The 15331-nt window shown below is 39.9% G+C and overlaps 1 protein-coding gene across 3 annotated transcripts; it reads right to left on the bottom strand.

Moving 5' to 3' along the window:
• Positions 1-2562: 2562 nt before the first annotated feature.
• LOC310638253 (biogenesis of lysosome-related organelles complex 1 subunit 4-like) lies at positions 2563-9475 on the bottom strand (the record flags this gene model as incomplete). Of its 3 annotated transcripts, none has more annotated exons than XM_083359150.1 (6): positions 8919-9474; positions 8024-8095; positions 7305-7406; positions 5689-5823; positions 3794-3884; positions 2563-2666 (listed from the first exon to the last, which is right to left on the bottom strand). In XM_083359150.1, coding segments are annotated over exons 1-6 (681 nt in total). In that variant the 5' UTR covers positions 9198-9474. The 3 variants fall into 3 exon arrangements, with proteins under 3 accessions (XP_083215276.1, XP_083215275.1, XP_083215274.1); XM_083359149.1 differs by lacking the exon at positions 2563-2666 and adding an exon at positions 2908-3409 and having other exon boundaries at positions 8919-9458; XM_083359148.1 differs by lacking the exon at positions 2563-2666 and having other exon boundaries at positions 3786-3884; positions 8919-9475.
• Between the last annotated feature and the right edge of the window lie 5856 nt (positions 9476-15331).

Below are 15331 nucleotides of genomic sequence, written 5' to 3'. Positions count from 1 at the left end.
TGGAAATGGAATTGTTACAATAGTAGTGCTTTTGCTTAAGACAGGGGTCCCCAACCCCTGGTCCGCGGACCAGTACCAGTCTGTGGCATGCCAGCAACCGGGCCGCACAAACAAGCAAAGCCCCATCCACAAGATGCAGGCAGCACACAAAACCATGGACCGTGGAAAAACCTCTCTGGAACCAGCCCGCTACATTTCAATTATTTTTATCACACATTTTATTATTTTTACAAATAAGGTGCCAAATATATCTAACACTCCTTTCTCCTATTTTCCCCAACTCAACAATCCTGTGAGTTGGGCTAAGTGTGACTGGCCCAAGGTCACCAGCTAGCTTTTATGGCAAAGGTGGGATTAGAACTCATGGTCTCCTGCTTTCTAGAACGATTGATTTAATCCCTACCAAACTGGTGTTCATTTCTTTGCAAGTACTGGCTCAAGAGTATGGAGGAGCAAAATTAATATAATGATCTGTGAAGCCACACACAGCTTTTGCATCTGTGCTATACTGTAGTAATTTAGTATACTGCTTCAGTGCTTAGTTAATTGGTGGGAGCCCAACCCAGCCAGCAGCAGGTTATATGGACTGGAGTTTCACACTATATATGTTTCTCATCATTATAGTGATGGCATCTTGTTCCTTTTCAGTGTTTTAATGAAACACCTCTGCATTGATGGCCTTGGGAAGCGCTGAATATTGGTATAAAAAGGGCCCTTTTCTGAGTTTGAATAGCTATTTCATAACATGGCTGTTTCAAGGTCAGAATACTTTTGGAATGGTTAGGACATACCATTTAAAAGTAAAAACATTTTGTCCCCCCAAAATGTTTGTGGCAGTAAACCTCAAGTAGGCATGTCTCCTGCTTTGCAACGGCAAGGGACACGTGGTGTTTTGTGGCAGTAAACCTTGAGTAGGCATGAATCATGCTTTGCAATTGCAAGGAGCACATGGTGTAAACCTATTCATACTGCTAGGCTGTCACAAACAGGGTCATTGTAATTCTTCTCACTTGCCCGCTGTTTTCTGATCACAGGTTCAAACTACGTGCTAGCAGCTAGTTTTTCCAGAGCAACAAAGTGAATTGTCAGTGGTTTTGGTCCACTAGTGGGTATTAGCCTTTGGGAGGTCATGAGTTCAGTTTGGAGCAGCCATATGAGATATTCTTCTGGAACTTTATTCATCAACTTCACGTACAAAGAATAGACAATTGTCAAGATTTTCCATGCTTGTCTGCGAACACTACTTTTACATTGCACATCTAGAATATGAAATTATTCTCCAATAGTACTGCTTATGTGTTTTCTGGTGAAATATTGGGCTTGTTCCCACTCTTATTCTGTATCTTGTGTTTTAAACTTTCAGTGTTCCGCAGTTTGATAGCATTTACTTTTTTTAAAAAAAGATATCTGGTGGAAGTTTTGAAAACATATTTCTTTCCACGTGAGCTCTGCATGTTTCCTTTTAACTTGACCAAATTTTCAGTGACAAGAGTGGTCCTCCAATTGGCTGCTTCATTTTTGTACAATCATGAATTATCAAAACAGAAAAGTAGGGGAACTTACCTGGTTGCAGCGTTTTTTCATTTACGGTACTGCTTGTGACAAGTGACTGACCTTTCATTCATGAATACTTTCACTCCATCTGGCATCATATCCATGAACCAGGTACACAATATCCTTGTTCAATTCACACTCCAGACCTTGGTCAGGAATATTAGCACCTTTCTAATTACTGCTGCTGTCTTTGGTTCTATCTTATTGGTTGCATCCACCTCGTTATATATCTTGCTAGTAATTCACATAGAGGAATCCAGAGGCCACGGTGAAAAATCATCTATAATAGTTTTTTGAATGGTCATCAGTAAAATCACATGACCCACTTTTCTTCCCTACATTTAGTTATTAATTTAGGAGTGATTGAATAGTTTCTGATTTATGTGCCGACATTACTAATTTACCATATATCATATTAGGTGCAATGAACGGTTGCTTCCGTGTAAAAGGCTATATGGTCAGATTTGAAAATGAAATGCTTCAACTTGAACTTATACCAAACATGATGGATGAATTCCCCTTGAAGTAAAACTTAAAAAGCCTTAAATGGGTATATTGTTACCCTTAGTAAGTGTAAATTCCTAAAAACTAGAATTCTGATTAAGTTGTTCACAGTTGTGTTGATTTGGTAATGAAAAGGACAAATGAAAAAATATACACCTTCCTATCAATTTAGTCCCAATTTCCCTTTGTTGAATTACTATTTTCACACTTGTCAGAAATACATATAGGTAATAAAACATCTGCAAGCAAATAACCAAGCTCAGAGAGCACCAATAACTCCACTTTTCAATGGGGTATGCAGCCTAGAATTAATGGGAGCTGAAATCCGAAATGTTTTGAAGAATACAACTTTGTTTCCCACAGTTTGAAGACTAGAAATACTTGGCTGATAATATGATGGAGGTACAAACAGAAAGGTGATTCCTCAAATTGGATTCTATAAAACTTTCACATGCTCCCGTGATAAAGCAGTCCCTATCATAAATCATCTTAGTGGCTCACATAGATGGTATATAAACCCCATTTCATTTTTACATCAACATTTTGTGTGTCATGGTTAAGCAAACTTCAGAATAAGGATTAGAATAGTTCTTGGAAGAAGTCATACTCTGTAAAAAAGAAAAATATGGAAATCAAGGCCCTGTTCGCTGTTGCCTTCCGACAAAAAAAAGCCAGTAAAAGACTCCCTCGCCCCCCCCTTTGTTCCACAAATTCATAGTGTATAGTTGTGGCAGGGACTGTGGGACTTGGCTATTAATACTTTCTTTTTCTGCCATCTTACATTATAAAAAAAACCCATCTTGTTACAGTTTCTCCAATGCATTTAGAATATGAACGATCGCTTTGTAGTTAAGATATGAACAACATGCTTTAAAATGGCATTTTAATCTAAAATTTAATTTAAATGCTTAGTTACAAGTTAAGATATAAGTGCTTTGGTGATCAAACATTTCACATTTTATATAAAAGGATATTCATGAAAAACTTTATGAAACAGTTGCCTCTGCAGTTTAGCAATCTGTACATATTGCTGTTTTTCTTTAATATGCATACAGCATTTCAAAGAACAAAGTTGCTTTTACTATGCTCTAGTCAGCCAGTGGATTTCTTCTTGCTGTGTTGAACAGAATCCAGATCACTAGCGTCAATGTATATTTCGGTCCTTATTGCACTTCTAAGTACTATTATTTAAAAAATATGCCTGTGGTACAGAGATTAACAGCAGGAAACGCGGCATATTTTGTTTTTCCCACTTATTTCTCTACATATAGTCTTTGTTAATCTTCAAAAGAATTTAGCCAGAAAACCATGGAACAGAGTTTTGATAAATGGCTGTAAAATCTTTCTTATCCTAGGAGAGAGGGAAATACAGAGGTGAATTATATAGGTTGGTTTTCTGAACTATTCTGGCTGAAAATAATGGCTGGAAGGTCTTCCTGTGTATCCAATCCAATTTATTCCCTCTGTCTAATCTCAATTAAGAGGATAGTGTTAGACTTGCTTACAGTTTATATAATATACATACTATCTTTTCTTGATAAAATTAGCTGCCACTTATATTAGATTGTGCTTTAAGATACTAGTATATTATTTATACAGAAAATCCAGCTGAAGTAAATACACTTGAAGACAAACTGGGACACAAGGAAGGCACCGTAGTTTTCTAGAAAAAAGTGCAGCAACAACCTAATGGATCTTACTGATGACATTCTCCGCTTTCAATTAAATCACATACATTGTCCTTGATCAAGACAAGGAAAGTAGTCTTCAGTCTTGAAGAGATCAAGAGGCTCATACAGAGCTTGATCCTGCCTTGATGATGATTTCTGAAATGAAAATCTACACATCAGAATACTTGTATACCTGATTTTTTTAGAACTCACAAATTTAATAGTTTTGAAAAAAAATGTCCCTCTTAAGTTTGTGTGTCTTCCATGAAATATACCAAGCAGATTTTGAAAAGATAAAACTACATTTAAATTTCAGTGCACATAAGGGATTTCTGGAACAAATGATAGGATCTAAAATGGAAGTCAGAAATTCATCCGCTATTTATTTTTCATGAAAAGTCTGCTAGGATTGTGGAGTTTTACAATATACAGAGCACAAGTGAAAAACCCCTCTGAATCACTAAATGAGCTATGCCATTTTAAAGGCTTGCGTTGATGCCTCAGACATATTTTACACCTTTTTTCATGCACTTATATGCTAACTGACTTCACTTTGAAAGAGTCCAGCCGTTTCTTTCATATTACCCCACTCCCTCGTCCCAGAGACCCAGGTGATGCATGACAAATGGGGACAAAATGGGTGCAAAAGCCAAGTCTTGTCTTCTCAGGTCCATGTTGGCTGCTGCCTTCATAGTAAATGATAGTAGTAGTTGCTTTGAAACCATAGGGCATGGGTGTCAAACTCGCCGCGTCACGTGATGTGTCACAACTTTTTTTCCTTTGCCAGAGCTGGGGTGGGTGTGACCTCCACATGATGCAACCGGCCTGTGGGCTGGCAGTTTGACACCCCTGCCGTAGGGGAATGTTACCCTCCCCCCTCCCACTTCATTATTGGTTATAAGTCTCACTATTCCTAATTGGAGCTACTCTAATCTTTTGATAATCGTGTCAGTCTGCCATGCAAACACGCTCAATATATACAGATGATTTCAATGCTGCAGTTGTCCAATAAAATATTTTAAGTTAAGGTCAATGAAAAACATACTGAACAAACAGGCCATAGGGAAGCCACTATCTGCAAGAGGTTCTAGTACTTCAAGATAGGGAACCTTTCTATCTTTATTCCCTTTATTTGATTAACTCCCAAATCAGTGAATGGATTTTTGTCCTTCAAAGTATTTATTTCAGGCAAGTATCTTTACGCAGCTTTTCTAAACACATGTAAGCCACAGAAAGGAAACAGAGAAGTTGAGCAAGATGGCTCATTCCACTGCATCCTCTTCTACATGATGAGCTTACTGACTCAAGCCAAAGATCTGTATAGAGGACCTGAGATGTATAATTTTTGATGTTTGAGGTCTAACTTATGGAAAGTTAGAAAGACTATATACACAAAGGCAGTCTGTCAAGGACTATCTGTTGTAATTGTGGCCTTTTCCAAATGGCAATTACATTCAGGCCAGTATCACACAGCTTTATATAACTGTAGGAAGGCCATGCAGTAGACTGGCCACTTCTCCTTCACAAGGTAATCATCAGAAAAAGTGAAGTGAGGTGTGATGGGGGGAAGAGGATCAAGGATGTGGGACCCATGTGGCAGGAAGCAGGCCCAAGCCCAGTGGTAACTTCCTTTGTATTTATCAAAGGAAGACCTGAAAAAATATCCTTTAAATAAATATTACAATAATCATTTGTTCCCCCCATTCTCACATTCTTTGAAAATCTAAAATTATCTCACCGACAGTTATTTTGGAAATTATTTGGGGTAAATGTATCATAAACCTATGAATTCCTAATAACTGATCATCCACTTTGAGCTTATGGGAGTTATGCATCTAGATTTGCATCAATTTGTTCCTGCTATATTCAAGAAGTCTAAATTTAAGGTTTCTATAATCTACTCCATAAACTAATTTCGGTTTGTATCTCACATCTTTTCAGCCTTAATAAAAAAACTTACATTTAAAAAAGATGGCACGTTGATTGTGTACAATAATTTTTTTAACGTATTTGGAAAATTTCCAAGGTCAGATTCTGCCTTTATGATCTGTTCCTCCATTCCAGCCACATTACTACCAATCATTTTTACAAAAGCCTGGTTTAAAAGAAGAGAAAAAAAATAGCAACAACCATTCTAACAGAATGTTAACAAAGGGTGGTTCAATTTCCTAGTTTTGAATTAGAATACTGAATAAATCTGGAAAGAATCCAACTTTCTTACTCAGCAAAAAAATATATCAATTGAGTAGGTCATCCTACTTTACTTTACAGAACTGTAATAATAAAAAAGGAAGAGGAAAACAGATAATGCTGAGTAATAAATGTCAAGACCTGCAATTTACTTTGCAAAATTAAATGGGTTGTAAGTAACTGGATGAGACAGCAGCAAACATGGTTTAGTCAAGAACTGGATCTTTGGAAGTTCAATTTAGTTAAGAAATATGAAAACATGATGCAACATAAAACAAAAGGGAACCTGAGAACCCACAAAATTCACCTTATTTTGAACTAATCAAAAATCAGAAGATTCAGTAAAGAGTGAAGACATGTGCATACATGACAAGAACTTCAGAATAAGTACAGGTAGTTCTCAACATACGACACTTCATTTAGTGACTGTTCAAAGTTACCATGGCATTAAAAAAGGGACTTATGGTTCTTCACACTTACGACTGTTACAGCATCTCCATGGTCATATGATCAAAATTTAGATGCATGACTCCTAATTTATGATAGTTGCAGTGTCCTGGGGTCATGTGAGCCCTTTTCGTGACCTTTTCACAAGCAAAGTCAGCGGGGAAGCCAGATTTACTTAACCGTATTAAATTAACTGCAGCGATTTGCTTAACAACTGTGGCATAAAATGGGACAAAATGGGCATAAAATGGGACAAAATTCATTTAAGAAATGTCTTGCTTAGCAACAGAAATTTTGGGCTCAACTATGGTTGTAAGTCGAGGACTACATGTAGAGATTAACTAGATTTGAAATACAAAAATGCATTTCTATGACAGGAATTTCCTGGGCAATAGTAATATGATTAGACTTGTATGTGAAGGGTCCTTGGTGCTCTCTGAGCTTGTTTGTTTTCTTGCAGATGTCTCATTAGTCTAAGTAAGTAACATCATCAGTGCTAGTGACTAGTACTGATGTTACCCAGTAAGGGTAATGAACCATCTGCAAGAAAACAAGCAAGCTCAGAGAGCACCAAGGATCCCTCATTTCAATCCTGAGCTACAAATATTCTCCTTCATTGAGACTTGTAGGTGACCTGAGTCTCAATAAGTAAGTGAAATGGCATCTCCCTTATGTTTAACAATTATCAAAGATATGTGTGTTTATTAAAACATATTAGGAAAGCAGTGTGAATAGAAACATACTTGTCCTTCACAATTTCTTGCTGGAAATATTTTTCAAATATAGATTATGATTAAGGATCTGCAAAGAATCAATACACTGAATTATCTCTTGCTATGCTGACAATAAGACCTAACCTCCAAAATAAAAGTAAAATTGAAAGTAATTTCTTTTAGCCTTGTAAAGAGAAATAAAATATTGACATTTGAAACACAATACCTCTAGTTTGTCAATCTTTCTATAGAGCTTCTTCATTTCCATTGCCTTTGCATGAATATGTGGCACACTTTCATTAATTACTTGAGAAGAATCATTTCTAACCTAAGAAAAAAAATACATATTTTACTGTAACAAACCTGGGAGACTAACCTTTGATAAAATGTAACCAATGCATTTATAATGGTACACAAACTTGAGTTATCTTCCAAATGAATGTATACAACCCATACAAGTTGATTTAACAGTTGTTGGTGCTCCATCACTGGAGGTTTGTAAGAAGATTGGACAACCATTTGTCCAGAATGGCACAGGGTCTTCTGCTTTAGCAGGAGGTTGGACTAGAAGACCTCCAAAGTCCTTTCTAACTCCGTTAATGCCAGGCTTCATTCAGAAAAGATCTGTAAATGCTTCTAGATTTGCTAAATGTAGATTTCAACAGTTTATTATACGCTGCCGTTATGGAAAACAGGTTACAAGACTGCATACCAATCAGAACTGAACGCCGGTATCTTTTATTGTTATAAGGACACTTCAAAGATAAGTGTCAAACAATGCTTACAATTTTAAAGCTATCTGTATAACTTCATCTGTATGATTTCTGCAGTCCTTTTAACTTCAATCATCGGTTGCTTTCAACACCCAACAGCCACGTGACAGCCCACAAACCGTCAAGAGAGACTTGCAACACAACTCAGGCGTTTTGAAGTAGCATTACCTACCATGTCCAGCATTCCCACAAACTCATCTACCCTGATCAATAAATCTTCCAGACTCTTGTCTAAAGTGCCGATCTGCAAAAAAAAAAAAAAAAAAAAAAGCAAGACAAAATAAAGCAGGGCTCTTCCAACTTGGCCCTTTTATGACTTGTGGACTTCAACTCCCAGAATTGGTCAGCCAGCATGCCTGGCTGAGGAATTCTGGGAGTTGCGAAGTCCACAAGTCATAAAAAGGGCCAAGTTTGAAGACCTCTGAAATAAAGCATTCAAAGACGAAGTAAAACGGCAAGCGCAGGCGGGGGTGGGGGAGGGGAGGGGCAGTGGTGGTGAAAGAGTCTAGACCAGGGGTCTTCAAACTTGGCCCTTTTATGACTTGTGGACTTCAACTCCCAGAATTCCTCAGCCAGCAAAGCTGGCTGAGGAATTCTGGGAGTTGAAGTCCACAAGTCATAAAAGGGCCAAGTTTGAAGACCCCTGGTCTAGACCTCCGGATAAACTCAGTGCAATCAACCGGGTGGGAGGGAAAACAGGCAGTAGCAAGCCTCGGAAGGCCACCGGTTGCGTAACGCTCCGCCGTCGGCCGCCACTTCCCGCCGGCCTTACCTTCTTGGCTCGCTTGGGATTTTAAAGCCAATTTGCTACGAAGCCGAACACCGCCGCCGGCGAAACTGTTACGGCCAGCCACTACAGACCGCAACGTTAGAATGCCTCACAGAACGACCCGGGGAGTTCACTCACGGCCGCCGTCTGAAGGACGAGGCTATTGCCGGGGAGGGGGAGGGGGGAGGAGAAGGACGAAGAGGGGACGGGACGACGCGCGAGGCTTCGAAGCGGGCTGGCGTTCAAAGCCGGCCCGCCCAGCAAAAGAAGGCGCCTCCCGGCGACCATTCAAACTCGCCTGCCCGGCTGAGGCGACGTTCTCCAGCGGCGAGGGGAGCAGGTAGGAGGCGTAGTCAGCCGCCGCCGCCGCCGCGGCCAGTAGAAACTCCCCGCCCAAGGCGTCGCCTTGCGCCGAGTGCTGGTCGCCGATGCCGGAGGCGCTGCTGTGACTCTGCGAGACGTGGCCGCTATCGGCGCTCGAGGACGAGGAAGACGAGGAGGAGGAATGAAGAGGAGGCGGCGGCGGCGGTGGCTCCTCCGGGACGCTGGCCGAAGGGGCCCCGGCCGCCTGCGCCATCTCCCGCCCGTCTTCCGGACCGCGCCCAGCCCGGAATCGCCCGTCTGTCACCTGACTCGGCGCCTTTTAAATTGGAAGCCCTCGAAATGACAGCTTCATTGTTGCCCCCCCCTCCCCTCCCCTCCCCTCCCCTCCCCTACGGAAGCTCGGCAAGGACAATGTGAGCCAGTTGGGGTTACTCGCTCGCGCTTCTATTCACGTTCGAGTTGAGAGGGTGGAGCGAAAGCGAGTGTTTTGAGGTGAAGCGCGTGCTTAGGTCACGTGGGAGAGATCCTGCCTCAGGCGGCGCTCCTGGGAGTGGTGGTGGGTTTTTTTTTTTTTGGTTTTTTTTTTTGGCATATCCCGGCCTGCTTTACTCCAAATGCGGAATTCCCCCCCCCCTTCACTTTAAACTACAGCAGGGGTGTCAAACTCAATTTCATTGAGGGCCGCATCAGCATTGCAGTTGCCCTCAGGGGGCCGGGTGGGTATGGTCAGGATGGGCGTGGCTGGAGTGCGTATGGTCTACTGGGTGGGCGTGGCCAGCTCTACATCGTTCGCATCAAGGGTGCCTATGGGGGCCTGGGCAGGAGTGGGACAGATCTGAGGGTCTCTGGCAGGAGGAGGGTCTCTGGGCCAGGGCCAAGGCAGTGGGGGTCGTTCCCTCACTGTTTCCAGGATGGCTTCGCGGGCCACATGAAACCACTTCGCGGGCCGGATCCGGCCCCCGGGCCCTGTGTTTGACATGTCTGAACTACAGGGTTGTGTCCTACAATCTTAGCTGACTTGAAGATGGGTGGAATTCGACTCCCAGGATTCCAAAGGGCAATGACTGCTGCCTGAGTAAGCACTGTTGTAGAGGAAAATAAAGAATGTTTTTCCATTCTTTTTTTCCTGTCTTGACTTCCCAGCGTTGTACATGTAGGAATCTGTTGAGGGAACACCACAGCTATTTAAGCTTGCTTCACCCCTGTATTTTATAACCTGTTGTTTTGTTTCTGCAGAAGGCAGCAGGGCTAGGCTGATGTTGAGATGGCTTGCTCAGAATTTGCCCTTCCCCGCCCCCCCAACTATAGGCTGGATCAGGGGTAGGCAACCTCAGCTCTTTTATGACTCCTGGACTTCAACTCCCAGAATTCCTGAGCCAGCTGTGCTGGCTCAGGAATTCTGGGAGTTGAAGTCCAGGAGTCATAAAAGAGCCAAGGTTGCCTACCTCTGGGCTAGATTGAGGGCAAGTGAAGAAGGGGACGACAGAGAATGAGGTGGCTGGATGGAGTCACTGAAGCAGTAGGCGTGAGCTTAAATGGACTCCAGAAGAGATAGGAAGGCCTGGAGGCAGTGGCGTAGTGTGGGGGATGCAGGGGGGGCCCAGCTGCACCAGGTGCAACATCTGGGGGGGCGCTCGCACTCGCAGTTCTCTGCCCCTGCCTGGCTCACTCACTCTCATTGCAGTGCTGGCTGTGCGAATCCGATCCGAGCCGCCGGGTTGCCGCCCACTGTGGAGGGGGGGTGCCAGGCGTGCGGTTAGGGGGCGCAAATTACTTGCCTTGCCCCGGGTGCTGACAACCCACCCTACGCCACTGCTTGGAGGAGCATTATCCATGGGATCACGATGGGTCGGACACGACTTTGCAACTAACAACAAAAATATAGGCTACATGGGGAAATTTTTAAAAGTCTCAGAAGTCAGTAGATTGCAGTTACCAGTTTTTAAAATCTCTCGTTTGTCATAACTTACTTGGGAAGATAGAATGCTTATTAGGTACAAAACTAGGTTAGATAGCTAACACTTTCAACGAAATGAAAACTATCAGAAATTATCCGAAATAGCTTGACAGTATAATAAAATCAATCAAAACTTATGCAAACATGAATTTGAGGCACTAAAAATGAATTGTTCAAATATAGTGTGGGAAGTCATCCCCTCCCCCAAGAGAAATATTTTGGGGGATATTATTAGACAATGAAGTTTAAGTCACATTTAAAAAGTCAGTTAACACAGAACTTTCAACAGCTTTATAATAGATCATTTGTTTATTCTTATTTATGTGCCATCAAGTGCCCTGATGAAGAATAATGTGCCCTGATGAAGAATAATGCCGCTTGGGGTGTGTGTGAAAGCCCTAATAAGCAGGCATATACATAGAATGAAGGCTACTGCTAAGCTTGTAAGCCGCCCTGAGTCTTCGGAGAAGGGCGGGATATAAATGGAATTAAAATAAAATAATAAATAATTAAAAAGGCAGAATATTATATTTCCCCAAAGGAATAATGGAAAATCTTAGGCAGGACCTCCTTCCCCCCCCAAGTCTATCTGCCCCAGGCAGAAACCAGGTCTGTAGAAATGCAGATGTGATAATCCTGTCAGAAAGATTGGAGCCAGGAAGCTTGAAGCTGATGGGATTAGAAAGACAAAGATTCCCTAGAATCAACAACCCCTCACAAAAAAAAATCCAACACAGGACATAGTCATCAGCCACAGCCCCAGGGAAGCAGGATATGACCTTTGGGACATAATAGGATTAACCCACCACCATTAGAATACCAGAAAGGCACACTGAACCTCAGATCAAAGTTCATGCCACAGGAACAACTCCAAGCACAAAAACTCAAGAAGGTATAAAAACCCACCACTCCCAGCAACATGTGGTCAGCTTTCCCAAAGCCTCATTTCTGTCTGGCTCTGCTCTTTAATAAACTACTACCTTCTTTCTAAAAGCAGTCTCCATTTTGTTTACTCACAGCTTGGACTGGACCCTGATGAAGATTTTTCTTTCATCAATAGTATACCAAAATACTGTATCATAGAGATGCCATATCCAAAATACTTTAGAAGATAACTCCCTACTTACCAAAATCTCTAGTATTAAAATATGGAGTTAGATCAACACTCCGGTCATTACAAAGTCAGAAGGCTAAAGAACTGATGGAGGACCCAATGAAATATTACAAAACAACAGAGTAAGAATCAGTAAAAGTTCTACTGTAAGTAAGATATGCCAGCATAGTGGCCAACTGATTGGAAGAAGTCAATTTATATACCAAAAAACCAATTCTAGATAGATATTGATTTCATGAGAAACACAAATACATTCTCCTTGTGGAAGCACACACACACACATACAAAGGCTCTAATGCTGGGAAAGATTGAAAAAAGAGAAAAGAATGACAACAGAAGAGATGGATTCAGGTACAGTGGCAATGAATGTACCAATGGAAGACCTGAAAGGCTAGGTAGGGGACAGATTGTCATGAAGAAAATCTATATGATTACTAAGAGTTGACACAAACTTGATGGCACATAAATAAGAATAAACAAATGATCTATTATAAAGCTGTTGAAAGTTCTGTGTTAACTGACTTTTTAAATGTGACTTAAACTTCATTGTCTAATGAATTTATTCATTGCTTTGAATTCTCTGAACTATATTTTGAAGACACGTGACTGAAAAAATGCTTTCAAAGTAATGTTTGTATGTGCATATATAAATGGCTCATAGGACTGTAAATCCTTTGAAAGTGATGTTTTGACATGCACAAGAATTCTATGAAGCATCTGTTTTCAATCATTTAAGCAGCTATTTTTCCCAGGCATGCACAACTACTTTACTTTTGCTAGTGAAATGGCTGTGTATGTATTGATGGATATGAAAACAATTGGCAGCAAATTCCAGAACAGCTATGTGAGCTTGGAGGAAGTGCAGCTTCTTTAATCCCTCTGAGTGAAAATGTAATAAAGTAGATACCTGTGATTTTTATAGCTCATTGCTAAACTGTAGCTGTGAAAATATACTTGGATCCTCTGTTACAACTCATGCTGTTTACAATTTAATTAGAATAAAAACAAATATGGATAGAGACTTCGCAATACTTTCATTTGAATCAGAAACTTCAAGTACCCGAGTTTTTGAATGGGTAGGAAGCATATAAATCTTGCATCTGAGGTCAAATGACTGTTTATACATCATACAAAAATAAGATTAAAAATAAAAGGGAAAATGAAAGGTGAAATATCTATGGGCACAGATGGTTAAATGCACATTTACTACTTTGTACAGAGAAATATAGAAGAAATAGGAACTAGTCTACAATATCAGAGAAGAGGCATGGTAATAAGATTATGGCAGAAATATTGGGAAAATGGTGAAAGGCTTAAGATTTTGGTTAATCTTTTAAAGCGAAAGATAGGGCAATTATTCCTATTATTAGAGATAAAAGATGAAATATGTAAAACTTCAAAGGATATACATTGTCAATTTTTAAAATTCTATTCAGGGTGTACGGTATAGCAAACCAGATAAAATATATTGGTTGACGATATCGGGGCTTTTCTAAATAATATAAACCTACCACACTTAGATGATACACAAAAACAACTTTGCCCCACTATCTGAGATTAAACAAAGAATTTTAAAAATGGCAGGTGGTAAAACACCAGGAGTAATTGGGCTGTATTGATTGGCATAAAACATGTATAGATCTTTTGATGTCAAAACTTTTGTCAATTGTATGATGAGATACCTGATAAGGGAACATATCAGGGGCATTAGGTTTATATGCAATTGCACCAAAATCACTATGGGGCACTTATCACGTAACCTTGAACAAGTGTTAAGTGAACACTCGTAACTTGGGGATTACCTGTACCTATTTATAGCATGTTTGGTTAGATGAGGACCTTTAGGCTCTAAATAGAACTTTTAAATAGAACAATTATATCAATTAGTTATCTCAGATGCCTCACATGGCATCTGTCGGGATTCTGTGTGTAAAGGGGGTACAGTATCCTCCTTTCAATGTGACTGCGGGGTCCCATGTCGAACTATAGATCACATCATGACCAGCTTTAAGCCGAGGGCACATATCAGTTCAGTATCTGATTTTTTAAATATAAACAATGCTGCACTTCATTGGTTAGATGGGCTAGATATTGTTACTTGAACATAGATCTTTTTAACATGATATTTTATTGGGTTCTACTAATCTAGTTGAAATGTTAATTTATATTGCTAGTCCACATGCCATATGCTAAATAAATAAATAAATAAATCCATTAGAAAGCTACAGAATGGAATATCTAATAAAAATGTAATCCTTTTTTCCATGACTTTATGGAGAAACCCCATATTTAAACATTGGGAAAAAGATGGTAATTTGGAAAAATTGGATGAAAGCAGGGATATTGACTTTGGACCAATTGATAGATGATGAGAATGAACTTCTAATATACGCTGCGATAAAGAGACACAACAGTACAATATTTTCAGCTACAACATCTGTTAACAACATTGTTTGGACCAGCAGCATTTTCAGCTTCTGAGACATGAGAATTACAGCTAGTTACTGTTGTAATGAAATTATATTCTATATTTTAATTTTTTTTAGTTATATTTTTTTCACTTATTTTTAAGCACTTATGTATTTTTTTTGATAATGTATGAATGTTTGCATTTTCTTCCCTCTTTTTCTTTTTTGTGATTATTTTAAAAGCAATAAAAATAAATTAGAATAAAAACAAGGCAAATGCTGGCCCATAGTATTGCCGAAAATTGGACACAATTGGAGAGCATCATCAGGCTTAAACCATCTCACTGACTGGATTTGCAAAATCTGACAATTCTATTCCTCTCTTATTGACCAGCCCATATGGTTTGAATCAATAGGGTATGTGAAACAGGAGATGAATTCACTGCTCATTCTCCTGTTCCTCTGTGAATGCCTTGATTTTTCTCAGGTTGCTAACTTGTGAACAGATTTACATGAGGATCAAGGAAAAAGAGGAGAAAGGATACATGCTGGCCTATTGGATACAAACAAATAATTTTTTTCATTTTTCTTTTAATAGATATTGAAATCTTTTTTGCAAAAAACCCGCCTATATTGTAAACCCCCCAAATAACAATTTTAAAAAGCAAAGATTCCCCCCAACAACGAATAAGTACTCAAGTTATATTTAATTCCTGACAACTGTGTCAAAACAATATAGCCTTCATCTCAAATAATCATGAATGTTCCATGGACATAAACACAGCAATTTATAGTAAGTAATCTTAGTTGCACAACTAGTCAGGCATTGTTGCTACAACTATTATCACTGAAGCTCCCACTCCAGTTCAGCTGAGTCATTAAGAATTTCAAAGTTCAGCTCCACATTT

Source organism: Vipera ursinii, assembly GCF_947247035.1.
Source record: "Vipera ursinii genome assembly, chromosome: 3".
NCBI classification, from domain to species: domain Eukaryota; kingdom Metazoa; phylum Chordata; class Lepidosauria; order Squamata; family Viperidae; genus Vipera; species Vipera ursinii.
The sequence above is the reverse complement of the archived record's forward strand: the minus strand, read 5'-3'. Positions and strand labels throughout refer to the sequence as shown.